This window comes from Callorhinus ursinus, unplaced genomic scaffold, assembly GCF_003265705.2.
Source record: "Callorhinus ursinus isolate GAN/ISIS: 27379988/994484 unplaced genomic scaffold, GSC_fseal_2.0 scaffold48, whole genome shotgun sequence".
Classification (NCBI taxonomy): Eukaryota; Metazoa; Chordata; class Mammalia; order Carnivora; family Otariidae; genus Callorhinus; species Callorhinus ursinus.
Window position 1 is genome coordinate 283,253 of NW_027397110.1, and position 13,647 is coordinate 296,899.

At 50.1% G+C, this 13,647-nt stretch overlaps 1 protein-coding gene across 7 annotated transcripts in view; it reads left to right on the forward strand.

The window, feature by feature from the left end:
- Window positions 1-13,374, forward strand: part of TTLL8 (tubulin tyrosine ligase like 8) — a 46,516-nt gene extending 33,142 nt beyond the window's left edge. For 5 of the 7 annotated variants that reach the window (XM_073882592.1, XM_073882593.1, XM_073882594.1 and 2 more), the window contains 4 exons: window positions 4,938-5,086; window positions 7,125-7,368; window positions 9,708-10,143; window positions 10,740-11,872. In XM_073882592.1, the coding sequence (XP_073738693.1) occupies window positions 4,938-5,086; window positions 7,125-7,368; window positions 9,708-10,143; window positions 10,740-11,471 (1,561 nt within the window). In that variant the 3' untranslated portion in view covers window positions 11,472-11,872. Of the gene's footprint in view, window positions 1-4,937; window positions 5,087-7,124; window positions 7,369-9,707; window positions 10,144-10,739; window positions 11,873-12,722 lie in introns of those variants that run through there. The other 2 variants (XM_025882177.2, XM_073882597.1) reach the window with 2 other exon arrangements.
- Window positions 13,375-13,647: the final 273 nt, after the last annotated feature.

The window sequence follows — 13,647 nt, forward strand, 5'->3', positions numbered from 1 at the left end:
TATTTCATTGCTCTTGTGTCTGTCTTCATGTCAGTAACACACTGTTTTGATTACTGTGGCTTTGTATTAAGTTTTGAAATCAAGAAGTGTGTGTCGTCTAACTTTGTTCTTCTTTTTCAAGATTGTTTTGGCTAGTTGGCGTCCCTTGAGAGTCTATTTGAATTTAAGAATGGGTTTTTCTATTTCTGTGAAAAACATCATTGGGATTTTGAATAGGGATTGTATTGAATTTGTAGGTTTTTTGAGTACTATTAAGATCTTAAACAATATTAAATCTTTTAATCCATAAACATGGATGTGTTTCCATTTATTTATGTCTTCTTTAATTTCTCTCAGCAATTTTTTTTGTAGTTTTTGTTGTACCTTTCACCTCCTTGGTTAATTCCTAAGTATTTTATTATTTTTGATGTGATTCTAAGTGGAATTGCTTTCATAATTTCCTTCTCAGATTGTTCCTTGCTAGTGTATAGATGTGCAACTGATTTTTGTTTGTTGACTTTGTATCTTGCTACTTTGTACTTCACTTATTAGATGTAACATGGTTTTTTGGTGGAATCTTTAGAATTGTCTGCATATACAATCATATCATCTGCAAACAGATAATTTACTTCTCCTTTTCTAGTTTGCCATTTATTTCCTTTCCTTGTCTGATTGCTCTCACTAGCATTTCTATTACTCTGTTGAATGTTGAAAGTAGGCATTCTTGGGCACCTGGGTGGCTCAGTCGGTTAAGCGACTGTCTTCAGCTCAGATCATGATCCTGGAGTCCCGGGATCGAGTCCCGCTTCGGGCTCCCCGCTTTGCGGGGAGTCTGCTTCTCCCTCTGACCCTCCCCACTCCCATGTGTGCGCTCTCTCTCTCTCTCTCTCTCATTCTCAGTCTCTCAAAATAAATAAATCAATCTTTAAAAAAATAATAAAAAAAAGAAAGTAGGCGTTCTTGTCTTATTCTTTTTTTTTCCTTAAGTAGGCTCTACATCCTATGTGGACCCCAGTACAGGACTTGAACTCACAGCCCTGAGATCAAGAATTGTTTGCTTTACTGATTGAGCCACCCTGGCGCACCCCTTGTCTTATTCTTAATCTTAAAGGAAAAACTTCCAGTGTTTCACCATTGAGTATGGCATTTGCTGTAGGTTTTCATATACAGCCTTTATTATGTTGAGGTAGTTTCCTTTTATTCCTAGTTTGTTGAGTGTTTTTATCAGGAAAGGGTGTTCAATTTTGTCAAGTGTCTTTTCTGCATCAATTGAGATGGTCATGTGGGTTTTTTCCCCTTCATCTGGTAATGTGATACATTACATTAATTGGTTTTCAGATGTCGAACCATCCCTGCATTCCTGGAATAAATCCCACCTGGTCATGGACTGCAATCCCTTAACATGCTGCTAAGTCTGGTTTGCTAGCATTTGTTGAGGATTTTTGCATCAATGTTCATAAGGGACATTGGTGTGTAGGTTTCTTTTCTTGCAGTGTCTTTGTCTGGCTTTGGTATCAGGGTAATCCTGGCCTCATAGAATGAGTTAGGAAGTGTTTCCTCATCTTCCATTTTTTGAAAAGTTTGGGAAGGACTCATATGGTTCTTCTCAAATTGTTTGATAGAATTCACCATGGAGCTGTCAGGTCCTGGACTTTTCTTATTTGGGAGATTTTTGATTACTTTAATTACTGATTCAATCCCTTCAGTAGTTATAAATTTATTTATATTTTCTGTTTCTTCACAATTTAGTCTTGGTAGGTTTTGTGTTTCTTGGGAATTTGTCCATTTCATCTAGGTTATCCAATTCATTGGTGTACATCTGTTCATAGTTCTCTCTTATAATCTTTTTTGTTTTTGTAAAATCAGTAATAATGTCACCAATGTTATTTTTTATTTTGATAACTTGAGTATTCTCTCTTTTCTAAGTCCATTGAGCTAAAGGTTTGTCAATTTTGTTGATCTTTTCAAAGAACCAACTTTTAGTTTAATTAATTTTCTCTATTTTGATTAATTCTGCTCTAATCTTTATTGATTACTTTGTTCTACTAGCTTTGGGTCTAGTTTATTTTTTTTTCTAGTTTCTTAAGTTGCAAAGTTAGGTTGTTGATTTGAGATTTTTCTTGTTTTTTTTTAATGTAAGCCTTTATAGCTGTAAGTTTCCCCTTTAGCACAACTAGCAATCCCATATGTTTTAGTATGTCGTGTTTTCATTTTCATTTGTCTCTCAGTATTTTCTAATTTCCCTTGTGATTTCTTCTTTGATCCATTGGTTATTTAAGAATTTGTTAATTTTGTGAGGGTGCCTGGGTGTCTCAGTCTGTTGAGCATCAGAGTCTTGATTTCAGCTCAGGTCTTGATCTCAGGATCAAGAGTTCAAGCCCAGCTTTGGGCTCTACCTGGGGAGCCTACTAAAAATTTTTTTAAAAAAAGAATGTGTTAATGTCCACAAACTTGTTTATCCACTTGATTAGATCTTTTAAAATGCATGTCAATGATGTTTTGTAATTTTCAGTGTTCAAATCTTGCATTTCTTTTGTTAAATGTATTCCTATGTGTTTTATTCTTTTTGATAATATTATAAATGGAATTGTTTTCTTAATTTTGTTTTAGGATTTTTTGTTGGCCGAATATAAAAATATAATAGATTTTTAAAAGATTTTATTTATTTATGTTAGAGAGAGAGAGAGAGCAGCAGGGAGGGGCAGAGAGAGGGAGAAACCCAAGCAGACTCCACACTGAGTGCAGAACCAACACGGGGCTTGATCTCACAACTCTGAAACCAAGAGTCAGATGTTCAACTGACTGTGCCACCCAGGCGCCCCTGTAATTGATTTTTTTATATTGATCTTGTAACTTGACTTTGCTGAACCCATTTATTAGTTCTAGTACTTTGTACTGTGTGTGTGTGTGTGTGTGTTCCTTAGGATTTTCTACATATAGGGTATGTCATCTATGAATAAAAACAATTTCATTTCTTCATGTCCAATTTAAGTTACAGGAACTCAAATTTGCTTTACCATTCAAAAGTTGATCAGTGGGGTATTAGTCATCCTTAAAAAGGAAGTTCATCAATGGATGAACCTTGAGGACATTATAAATGAAAAATACAAATATTGTGTGATTTCACTTATATGAGGTACTTAGAGTGGTCAAAATCACAGAGGCGGAAGGTAGATGATGGTTACCAGGGTCTGGGGGAGGGGATGGGGAGTGAGTGTTTAATGGGGACAGAATTTCAGTTTGGGAAGATGAAAAAGTCCTGGGGGCAGATGGGGGTGATAGTTGCACAACATAAATATTCTTAATACTACTGAACCGTACACTTAAAATGGTTAAGATGGCAAATTTTATGTTATATGTACTTTGCTACAATAAAAAAATTGAAAGAATGTCAATTGGTAGATTTTACCCCATTTACAGAATAAAGAAGAAAACTATATGATCATCTCAATAGATGCAAAACATTGATGAAGTTCCATAATGTGCATGTTACTTTTTTTTTTTAGTGAACTAGAAAAAGAAACTTTAATTGGAAAAGCTTATGTACAAAAATTCTAAAGCTAACACACTTCCTAATGCTATGTAATGAAATTGTTCTCCTTGAAATCAGAATGAGACAAAAATGCCCACTATCATGACCGCTATTCAGTATGGACTGAATGGTCTGTTTAGTTTAAAAGTATAGAACGAAAGAAATAAAAGGCATAAGATCAGAAAGAAGCAAAACTATTTACTGAAAACCTGATTATGCACATAGAAAATTTAAAAAATCATACAGAAAGTTACGTGAGTTTAGTGAGGTCAGTAGGCACCAGGTCAGTATACAAAACTCCGCTGTGTTCCTATACACTAACAAAAATCATAGAATGGAATTCTAAAAATGCAGCCTATAATAACATCAAATAACAACAAATATCCAGAGAAAAATAACAATATAAATTGAAGACCCTAAACAGAACATTATAAAATTAAATAAAAATAGTGACCTAGGGCGCCTGGGTGGCTCAGTTGGTTAAGCGACTGCCTTCGGCTCAGGTCATGATCCCGGAGTCCTGGGATCGAGTCCCACATCAGGCTCCCGGCTCAGCGGGGAGCATGCTTCTCCCTCTGACCTTCTCCCCTCTCATACTGTTTCTCTCTCTCTCTCTCTCAAATAAATAAATAAAATCTTTAAAAAAAATAGTGACCTAATAAGTATGTGTGTGTATAATAAAACCATGTTCATAAATTAGAAAACTCAGTGGTATATTTTTTTTCTTCCCAAACTAATCTAGAAATTCAATGTAATCCCAATCAAAATCTGTGCAGGAATTTTTCTTGGGGGCTTGAGTGGGAGGAATTGACAAACTGATTCTGAAATTTATTTGGAAATACAAATGATTTCAGAAAAGCCAAGACAACCTTGATCAAGAAAAACAAAATTAGAGAATTTCTACCCATATTTCAAGACTTACTACAAATGTACCTAATCCAGACAGGGTGGCATTGGGTTACGGGGCATTACCAGACCAGCGCCATGGAACAGCATCTAGATGCAGATCCTCATGCACATGGTCACTTAGGACCAACCCTTAGGAAGGATTAGTCCTTGCACTAAATGGTGCTTGAGCAGTGAGCATCCTTGTGAACAAAAAAGGTGTATCTTGAATCCTGTCTCCTAAATACATAAAGATTAATTTGAGGTGTATCATGTGATAGGTGAAAGTTACAGAAAAGGAAAACATTGGAGTGTATCTTTGTGACCACAAGGAAGGCAAAGATTTCTTAAGTAGTCCACTAAGCATTAACCATAATAGAGCAAGTCTATAAATTGTACTTTATTGACATGAAAACTGTTTATGAAGAAACGCTACACAGAGGATGCAAAGACCAGCCACAGAGTGGAGGCACACACTTATAACACGCATACCCACAGGGTCTCGCGGCATCTCACGGGCTCTCTGGATCTTGCTTTGTAGTGGTGAGGCGTTCATCTCCACTTCGAGAAATCACTTTTCGCAGTGCCAGGCTCTGCTGAATAAAATCACGTCTGTGAACCCTCAGACGGAGATCGACGGGCTTCGGAACATCTGGATCATAAAGCCGGCGGCCAAGTCCCGCGGCCGAGGTGAGTTGGAGGCTGGATGCTGAGAGGTGGCCACCTGCGGCCCCCAGAGCGCAGCATGCGTCTGGGCACAGGTGCATGACTCGGGGCTCTCTGCGGGGCAGGTGGCTCTGAGACACTGGTCTTCATGGCCCACTTCCGAGGTTTGCTAATGAACTGGGATGTTCCCAAGTTAAACTGGGCTGTACTTTTCTTTTTATATTACCTCGCCCAGTCTTGGCAACAGGCTTACCCTAGCTGCTAAGATGGATTGAGGACTTCCATCTCAAGCAACAGCGGAATTCCCGTTCCTTACTCACCTGTAATCACCGGGCTCTCCTGGAGGCCCCTCCTTAAGGCCTGTACCTTTTGTCTGTGGTTTTTGTCTGGTGGGCTCAGGCTTTGTACCTCATCTTGTGTTGTAGCTCAGACTGTGTCCTCTTTATTCTTAATGGTGAAAACTGTGGGTTCTTTTTAAAACAGGGATTTCAAAGTTTTTTAAATCTTATTTGCGTTTCCAAAGAACCAACCTTAGGCTGAATTTTTCCAATTTCTTCTGAGGGATATTATCCCCCTTGGCTCTGACTTTAAGGCTAAGCTTATTTATTTCCAGTCTTTCTCGCACAACAACAAAAGCCTTAAGTCTATGAGCTCTCCTCCCAAGACGGCCCTCACTGCAACACCCGTCTTTGTGTCACATGACGTCGTCCTCACTTTCCTGAGTATCTAAACAGACTTTAATTTTTTTTTTTGTGGATATTTTATTTTCCCCTTGAGTTATTTGAAGAGTTTTGTTGTTGTTTTAAATTCATAAGTGGTTCATTTTTACGTGATTTAAAAAAATGGCCTTCCCCAGCTGTCCTCTGAGTGCCCACCCTCTGGGGTCGGGCCAGGGCTCCTCCAGGGGCTCCATCCTGAGCCTGCTGTTCTTGATAGTAGCATCCGTCTGCAGGTGGCTCCCTCCTCCTGTCCATCAGGCCTGACCTTCCTCCCACTGCAGACACCTGCGTCCCCAGGGATGCCCCACAGAAACCTCAGACCCAGCTGTTCAAATCCAAATGCAGGGCTTTCTGGCTGGGCACTGCCTGGGCCCCTTGCTGCTCTGAGCCCAGGATAACCGCAGAGGTTCGTTGCTTTGCCCTAGTCTTTCATTGCCAGATGACAAGGTCTCAGCTTACAGTTGAAGAGACTGCACTTACATTTTTGTGGGGAAAGCTCACCTCATGTGTTGCTATGCCTTGTGCCTTGGGGCCTCTGCACATGGTGCTCCCCTCCAGTGATGTGTCAGTCAGGATAGGCCAGATTGTGCTGGGTAACAAGCAGTCCCCAAACTTCAGTGGCTATCAGTGAGACCCATTCATCTCTACTCATGCTCGTCCATTATGGGTTGACATGAGAAGGTAGTTGTGGGCGGTTGGGGTTCTGCTCACCAAAGTCCTCCCATCATCTTGTGACATCACTCCCTCCAGGCTTCAGGGTTGTCATGGCAGAGAAAGAGAGGGCTGGAGGGTCTGGTGGTGACCCAGCAGACGAGAGGGTTGCATGTCCCCTCTACTCAGAGGTCACTGGTCACCATTAGCCACATGGCCTAACTTTGGGGGGTTGAGGATGAGAAGTTGCAAAGTGGAGGAGGACCAGAGTAGGTGTGCAGTCCTGCCGTTTGTCCTCGGGAGGGAGGCCTCACCGGACCGCAGGCCCCTGGACACCTGCCACCCCTGTCTGCTGGTTCCCTGAGGCCCACAGAGCTTCCCCGCCCCCTGTCCACCGCACACCCAGGGCTCGTGCTCAGCCACCCCTCGCTGGCTGCCTGTAAACATACGTCTGTCCCCGTCCCTGCCCCTCTCCATTCTGTGTTCTCTCCTGAATCCTGGGGGCTTGCCCCCTGGTGGGAGAGCCTGGGGGCCTGGCACCAGCTGTGGCCTCCATCCTGAGGGCAAAGCCTTCCCTGCTGGGCCACCCAGGTGTGCTGCCTCCCGGGCCTGGGTCAAAGCCATGCTGGGTCTCAGAGCTGATGCTCGACCCTGCACGCCGTGCCCTGGGGCTCAGTGGTGACTTCTTGCAGACATCGTGTGCATGAACCGAGTGGAGGAGATCCTGGAGCTGGTCGCTGCAGACCACCTCTCTGCCAAGGACAACAAGTGGGTGGTGCAGAAGTACATCGAGACCCCACTGCTCATCTATGACACCAAGTTCGACATCAGGCAGTGGTTCCTGGTCACTGACTGGAACCCCCTGACCATCTGGTTCTATAAGGAGAGCTACCTGCGGTTTTCCACGCAGCGCTTCTCCCTGGAAAATCTGGACAGGTTGGTTGGAGCATCAGCTTGGTGCCACTGGGTGTGAGGGGGCACAGTGTGTGCCCACGACACCTGTGGGAAAGGGGTGGGGTGCCAGGCCATGTCTGCTGTCCCCCATCACCACCGGGGGCACAAATGAGGAGGGAGGCTCGGATAGGTTAAATCCCCAAGGGGCAGGCCCAGGCCTGCTGTTCTTCAAAGCCCATGCTCTGCACCCCATAATGTGTGAATCTCCTCCAGAAGATCCTCAAAGCTCCACATGCCATGTGCCCACAAGGTGCAGGCATGGCCCGGGGATGACACATCTCAGCGACAGGTCCAGAGCCCCCCCTGTGTGGATGCTGTCCCCTCTGCTGGAAGGGCTGAGTGGAGGCCCTGCTCACACGCTGACCCACAGCTGGCCAAGCTTGGGGTGCATACTTTGCCTGCCGCGCTGTCCTGCTCTCTCTGGGTCCAGCTGGCACACGGGCCCGGACGCCTTTGGAGGCTCCCGGGGGACATCTGCCTTGCCAGCCCCTCAAACCCCCTCCCTAGTCCCTGCAGGGCTTTCTCTTTATGAGCCCCAGAAGTCCTGGGGTGGGGGTCCTGCAGACAGCTGGGGAGGTAGGGGTGTTCAGCCCCTGATGAGGCAGCCTGTGGGGCGTGAGAATGACCTGAGGGGTCCTCTGAGGATCCCAGCTGTGCCAGGCAAGACAAGAAGTGGGGAGCACCTGAGCCAGAAAAGGCCAGGACCGTGTGGGCTGCACCCCAGATCCCAAGGCCCCTGGGGGGCATGGTGCTGGGGAGGGTGCCACATGGAGAGGCTCAGATGTCCCGGAAGAGGGTGCCAGGGGTGGCGGAACCCACACCTCGCCAGGGTCTCTGAGTGGGCAGGACGTGTGTGTGGCAGGATGTGTGTGCAAGGCCCCTCTGCAAAGCCTCAGGAGTGAGGCAGAGAATTCCCCTTGCCTCTGTCCAAACCAGAGGCTTCCCTGTTCTGCCTTGTGACCCCCTCGCTGTGTGGGGCTGGGTGCCTAGGCATCTTGACCAGGAGGTTTACAGGGGAGTCACACAGAATTGAAAGGGCACGGTGGGCATGGGGCCTACTAAAGAAAGGGAGGGGTGCCTGGGTGGCTCAGTTGGTTAGGCATCCGACTCTCCATCTCAGCTCAGAATTGAGAGGGCTGGGAGCTGTTCAGCTGACATGTTAACTGTGCCCCCAGGCTAGGGGCTGTGGCCACACCAAGAGTCGCACCTGGCAAGTGACGCTTGGAGTCACACCGGTCAGGCGGGCTGCTGGGGAGAAGTTCTGTCCCGCAGCTCCTGGAGCGAGTGCGTCTCTGCCAGGCCAGGGGGGCCTGGAGGAGGGGTCGGGCAGCTCACTGTGCACAAGGAGCCCCTTCCAGCCCCCCCGCCCCAGGCCGCCGGCCCCACCAAGCCGTGACGGGGTGCCCAGCAGATCTCTTGCCCCCTCTGAGCTCCATTTCTCTCCATCTGGGATCATAGCCCTCACCCCAGACGGATAGGAGATGCCCTGAAATCGTTTCTGATTGGGCGTGGCCCAGCCTCTGATACACCGGCCCCAATGGGTCCACTGTGGGTCCACTACCCTAACTTCGTGTATCTCAGGTCCCAAGGCCCTTCTGTCCTCTGGAAGTACAACCTCTCCAGGGTTACAGGGACGGGTCTTACTACCCAGAGCCACATGGCTCATCTAGTCCAGTTACCTGTTTCAAAACCTGTTTGGAACAAGGCAAGAGTGTAAATTAATTAGTTTCACAGAGACTCTTTCTCACTTTGTCTCACCAGACCAGCTCTTCAAGAGCCACATCTCTATTGCCAGGTGCAGATGGGGAAACTGAGGCTCTGGGGGGTGTTACTTCCAGAGGACCCAAGCTATCAGAGCCCCTCTTGCAGCCGCCCTGCGGCGGGGTAGGGGGGCGGGGGCGAGAGAGAAGAGTGTCCGGGGGCGGGGTTAGCGGGGGCTTGGGGTTCCGTGGGGCCAGAGGGTCGGCGCGGGTGGGGTCTCGGGGGAGGTGTCTGCGCGGACATCGGGGTAGGTGGAAGCCATAAGGGTTCTGGAGACTGAGTCATGGGGTCCAGGGTCGCGCTCCGGGAGTGGGATTGCGGGCCCCAGCGTGGAGACGGGGTCGCGGGGAGCGGAGGTCCGGGGTCCTGGGGCGGGGGAGGTGGGAGGCGGCCTGGGGGCGGGGTCGCGGGGAGCGGAGGTCCGCGGTCCTGGGGCGGGGGAGGTGGGAGGCGGCCTGGGGGCGGGGTCCTGGGGCGGGGGAGGTGGGAGGCGGTCCGGGGGCGGGTCACGAGTTCAGAGTCCCAGGAACCCCAGGCTGACCGCGGCTTGCCTCGCGCAGCGCCATCCACTTATGCAACAACTCCATCCAGAAGCACCTGAAGAACGACAAGGACCGCAGCCCCCTGCTGCCCTACTACAACATGTGGACCAGCACCAGGTTTCGGGAATACCTGCAGAAGAGGGGCCGCGGGGCCGTGTGGGCCAGCGTCATCTACCCCGCCATGAAGCGGGCCATCGCCAACACCATGAGGGTGGCCCAGGACCACGTGGAACCGCGCAAGAACAGCTTCGAGCTGTACGGGGCCGACTTCATCCTGGGGCGCGACTTCCAGCCCTGGCTGATCGAGATCAACTCCAGCCCCACCATGCACGCGTCCACGCCCGTCACGGCCCAGCTGTGCGCCCAGGTGCAGGAGGACACCATCAAGGTGGTCGTGGACCGCAAGGTCGACCGCAACTGCAACATCGGCAACTTCGAGCTGCTGTGCAGACAGGTGAGGGGCGCAGCGCTGGGGGTGGGGGGGACGCGGCACCTGCTGCCCGCTGTCCGTGGCTGTAGCCACTTCAGGCAAAGGGAGCAGACAGTAACTCGGGTAGCCCCGGGGACTCCCTGGCCCCAGCTGGCCTTCACCACTCTGCTTTTTTCCCTCTCCTCCCTAGCCATCCCCAGCTCTGTGGTCGCCAGGCGAGGAGGCCCCCTGCTTGGAATGGTGGGAGGCCCATGGCCTCCAGGCTCAGAATCTAGACTGTTCCTTTCCAGACCTGCAGTGTCCGCCCTCCTCCCACCTGGGGAAAACCGTGTCCTCCAGGGGTCCCGCCTGGTGCCTGCTCCCTGCTGCGAGCCTTCCTGCAGGCCAGGCAGCAGGGCTGGGTGGTCACTTTGCCAGGGACTCTGGTTCCATGGGGGGATCCTGTGCCCAGGCCTCTCTGGAGGAGGGACCTGGTGGGCAGCCCAGCAGCCACAGGGAAGTGTGGCCTGAGCTTCTCTTGAGACCTGACCGCCAGCGGGCCGGCCCGCAGACCGGCCAGCAGACACAGGAAGGGGGGGAGCACCAGTCCCTGGGCACTAACGCCGCCCTCCTCTGCCTAGCCTGCTGTGGACCTGTCACCCTTCCACGGCTCTGACCTTTGCGTGGAAGGCGTTAGCGTGAGGAGAGCCAAGAAGCAGATGCCGACCATCTCCAACGTGAATTTTTCATCTTCCCTCTTGGACATTCAGCCCCTAAAAGTGAGGTGCCCCTTGGCCATGCCAAACCAGCCTCTAGGACCTCCACACTCGGCTCTCCAGCAAGACTCGAAACTAAAAGATGCAAAGGTACTTCCTTGCACCTTGCCTGTGCCCCTCAGGAGGTCGGCTGAGAGAAGCTGTAAAGTGCAGTCTGCCAACGCCGTGTCTGGCGGGAAGATAGAGTTCCCCACTTGTAATTTTCAACACATAGACAGTAAGGCCCCAAAAACTGGTCTGACCAAAGCCGAGTCCAACAAACACTCGGATCCAGACATACTGAATGAGCACCCACTGCCGTCCGTGCTTCCGAGCGTGAAGACAGTGGAGGATGCTCTGTTTCAGCCACCCAAACCACCAGGTAACAGTGCGGCTGCTTGCGCCCGTCTGAGCCCTGGGTCTGCTGGGGGCTGCCCGTGGCCCGGGCAGGGAGCGTGTCCTGATGTGGGCACTGGCCTGAGCTCAGAGCAGGGTTTGGGGCACCCTGGCCCCATCCTGGGACTGGCCAGGTTGTTGGGACAGTGGGGCTCCTGCAGCAGGGACCCCTCGCAGGACGGGGTGGGTGACGGCCTCTGTCTCACTCCTTGTGTGGCATAGGGCACATGGGGGATTGAACGTGTCAGGTGCCGTGGACAGGTGCCAGCGATCCCTGGGCTCTTGCCTTTAGTTTTCTGAATTTCCTGGTGGAGTTGACCATGCGTGGCCTGGGAGCCTGACCTGGGCCTGGGCTCAGAGCACAGGTAGACAGGTGTGGGGCAGCCCCGAGGCTCTGGGGGTGGCCTTGCCCTGTCTGTACCTCAGTGCACCTCCAGTGGCGTCTGGCACCCAGCAGTGGCCCCGAGAGTATGTGTGATGAAAAGGCACGAGCCAGGCCACTGCCACACCCCCAGCTGGTTCTGCTCCAGGGACATTTGCTTCCTCAAACACGCCCTACATCTGTACCTGCTGTTCCCTCCACCTGCCTGGGGCTCCGTCCCTTTCTCCCCCACCCTTCCTCCCCCGTTCCCTCCCTCCCTCCGCGCCTCCCTCCCTGGCACCCAATCATCTTTGCCCCCCCCCCCCCACCTGCTGCTCGTCTGTCTCTCCCAGAGCGTGGGTCCCTAATGGCAGAGTGCTTTCTGCTGTTCTCACGCTTGCCGCAGCGCCTGGGACTGTGCATGGCTCAGAGCCAGGGCTCAGGAAATGTTTGTTGGATGAAGATGCGTGGACTGCCTCCCCAGTTGTGGGCTCCGGGCTTGGGCTCCAGGATCAGAGCTGGCAGTGCCCTTGGAGGACATCCCCAGCCCGTCCTCTCTCCGCGCCTCGCGTCCAGTCCGTCTCGGAGGCTGGTCAGCCCTACCGCTCAGCAGCTTGCCTCTGTGAGGACGATTTCCAGATTTTTTGCTGTTATGAAAACACAGTGTACTTTTCCTACCACACTGTGCAGCTTCCGACAGGCATCCTTCTAGGAGTGAAGTGTTAATGAGGTGCATCAGCCACTGTCACTAAGCAGCACCAACCGGGTGGCTTAAAGACAGAAATGTGTTCTTTCAAAGTTCTGGAGCCCGAAGTCTGGAATCCAGGTGTTGGCAGGGCCATGCTCCCCCAGGCTGTGGGGGAGGAATCCTTTCTTGTCTCTTCCAGCTTCTGGTGGCTGCTGGCTATCCCCTGCGTTCCTTGGCTTGTAGATGTGTCACCGCAGGCCCTGCCCTGTCTTCACATGGTGTTCTTTCTCTGGGTCTCTGTGGCCAAATTTCACTCTTAGAAGGACACCATTGTTAGATTGGCATCCACCCTCCTCCCTCCGGTATGACAGCTTAACTCGATGACATCTGCAATGACTATTTCTAAATAATGTCACATTCACAGATTCCAAGTGGACATGACCTTGTGGGGTGGGGCTCTTGAACCTGGTACACTGAGCCGTAGAAGCCCGGCTAACAGGGCTGCCCTCGGACTGCATCCACCCACTGTTGCCAACACTGGGCGCCGAGAGACATCTTAACGTTTGCCTTTGGAGACAGTGCCACGGTGCTCACTTGCCTTTTCCGCTTTCCAATAAAATGGCCTGTTTTCAGACATGTGTTGGCCATTTACTTTTCCTCTCCTAACAAGTACCCACTCAAGCCTTTTGTGCAATTGTCCTTAGACTCACGGGTCTGTTTCTCTTGGATCGGTAGGAGCGACGTCTGTTCTGGATTCTCCTTTTTCAGTTGACTCTTTTGCAAATACTGTCCCCCACTTTGTGTTGTGTCTTTTTGGTCCTTTATGGTATCCTTTGATGTCAAGCCCCCTTAATTTTAATAAACTTAAACTAGTCAACCTTTTCCTCTATGCTTGGAGATTTTTGTGGCTTCTATCCTTACCCTGAGGTCATGAAAATAATCTCCAGTGGCTTCTTCTGTAAGCACTGCCAAGTTGCTCCTACATATGTCTTTAATGCTCCTGGAATTAATTTGCATGTGATGTGACAGAGGTCCTATGACAGTGTTACAGGGGTACCCAATTGTGGGGAGCCCCTGCCCCACCCACGGCATATATGGTGTCTCTGGACTTCCTGGTCCGCTTTGTCGGTCTGTTCGTCTGCCCTGGCCAATGCCACGATGTCTTCGTCACTGCAGCTCTGTAGGACATCTTTATGCTGTTCAGGCAAGTCCCACAATCTTGTTTTTCTTCCTTGGAAATGACTCGGCTGCTCTTGACCCCTTATGCTTCCATACAGGTTGTAGACCCAGGTTGTCAAGACCCATCAAACAAATTAAAATTAAAAAATTGTTATTGAGGTTAAATTCAC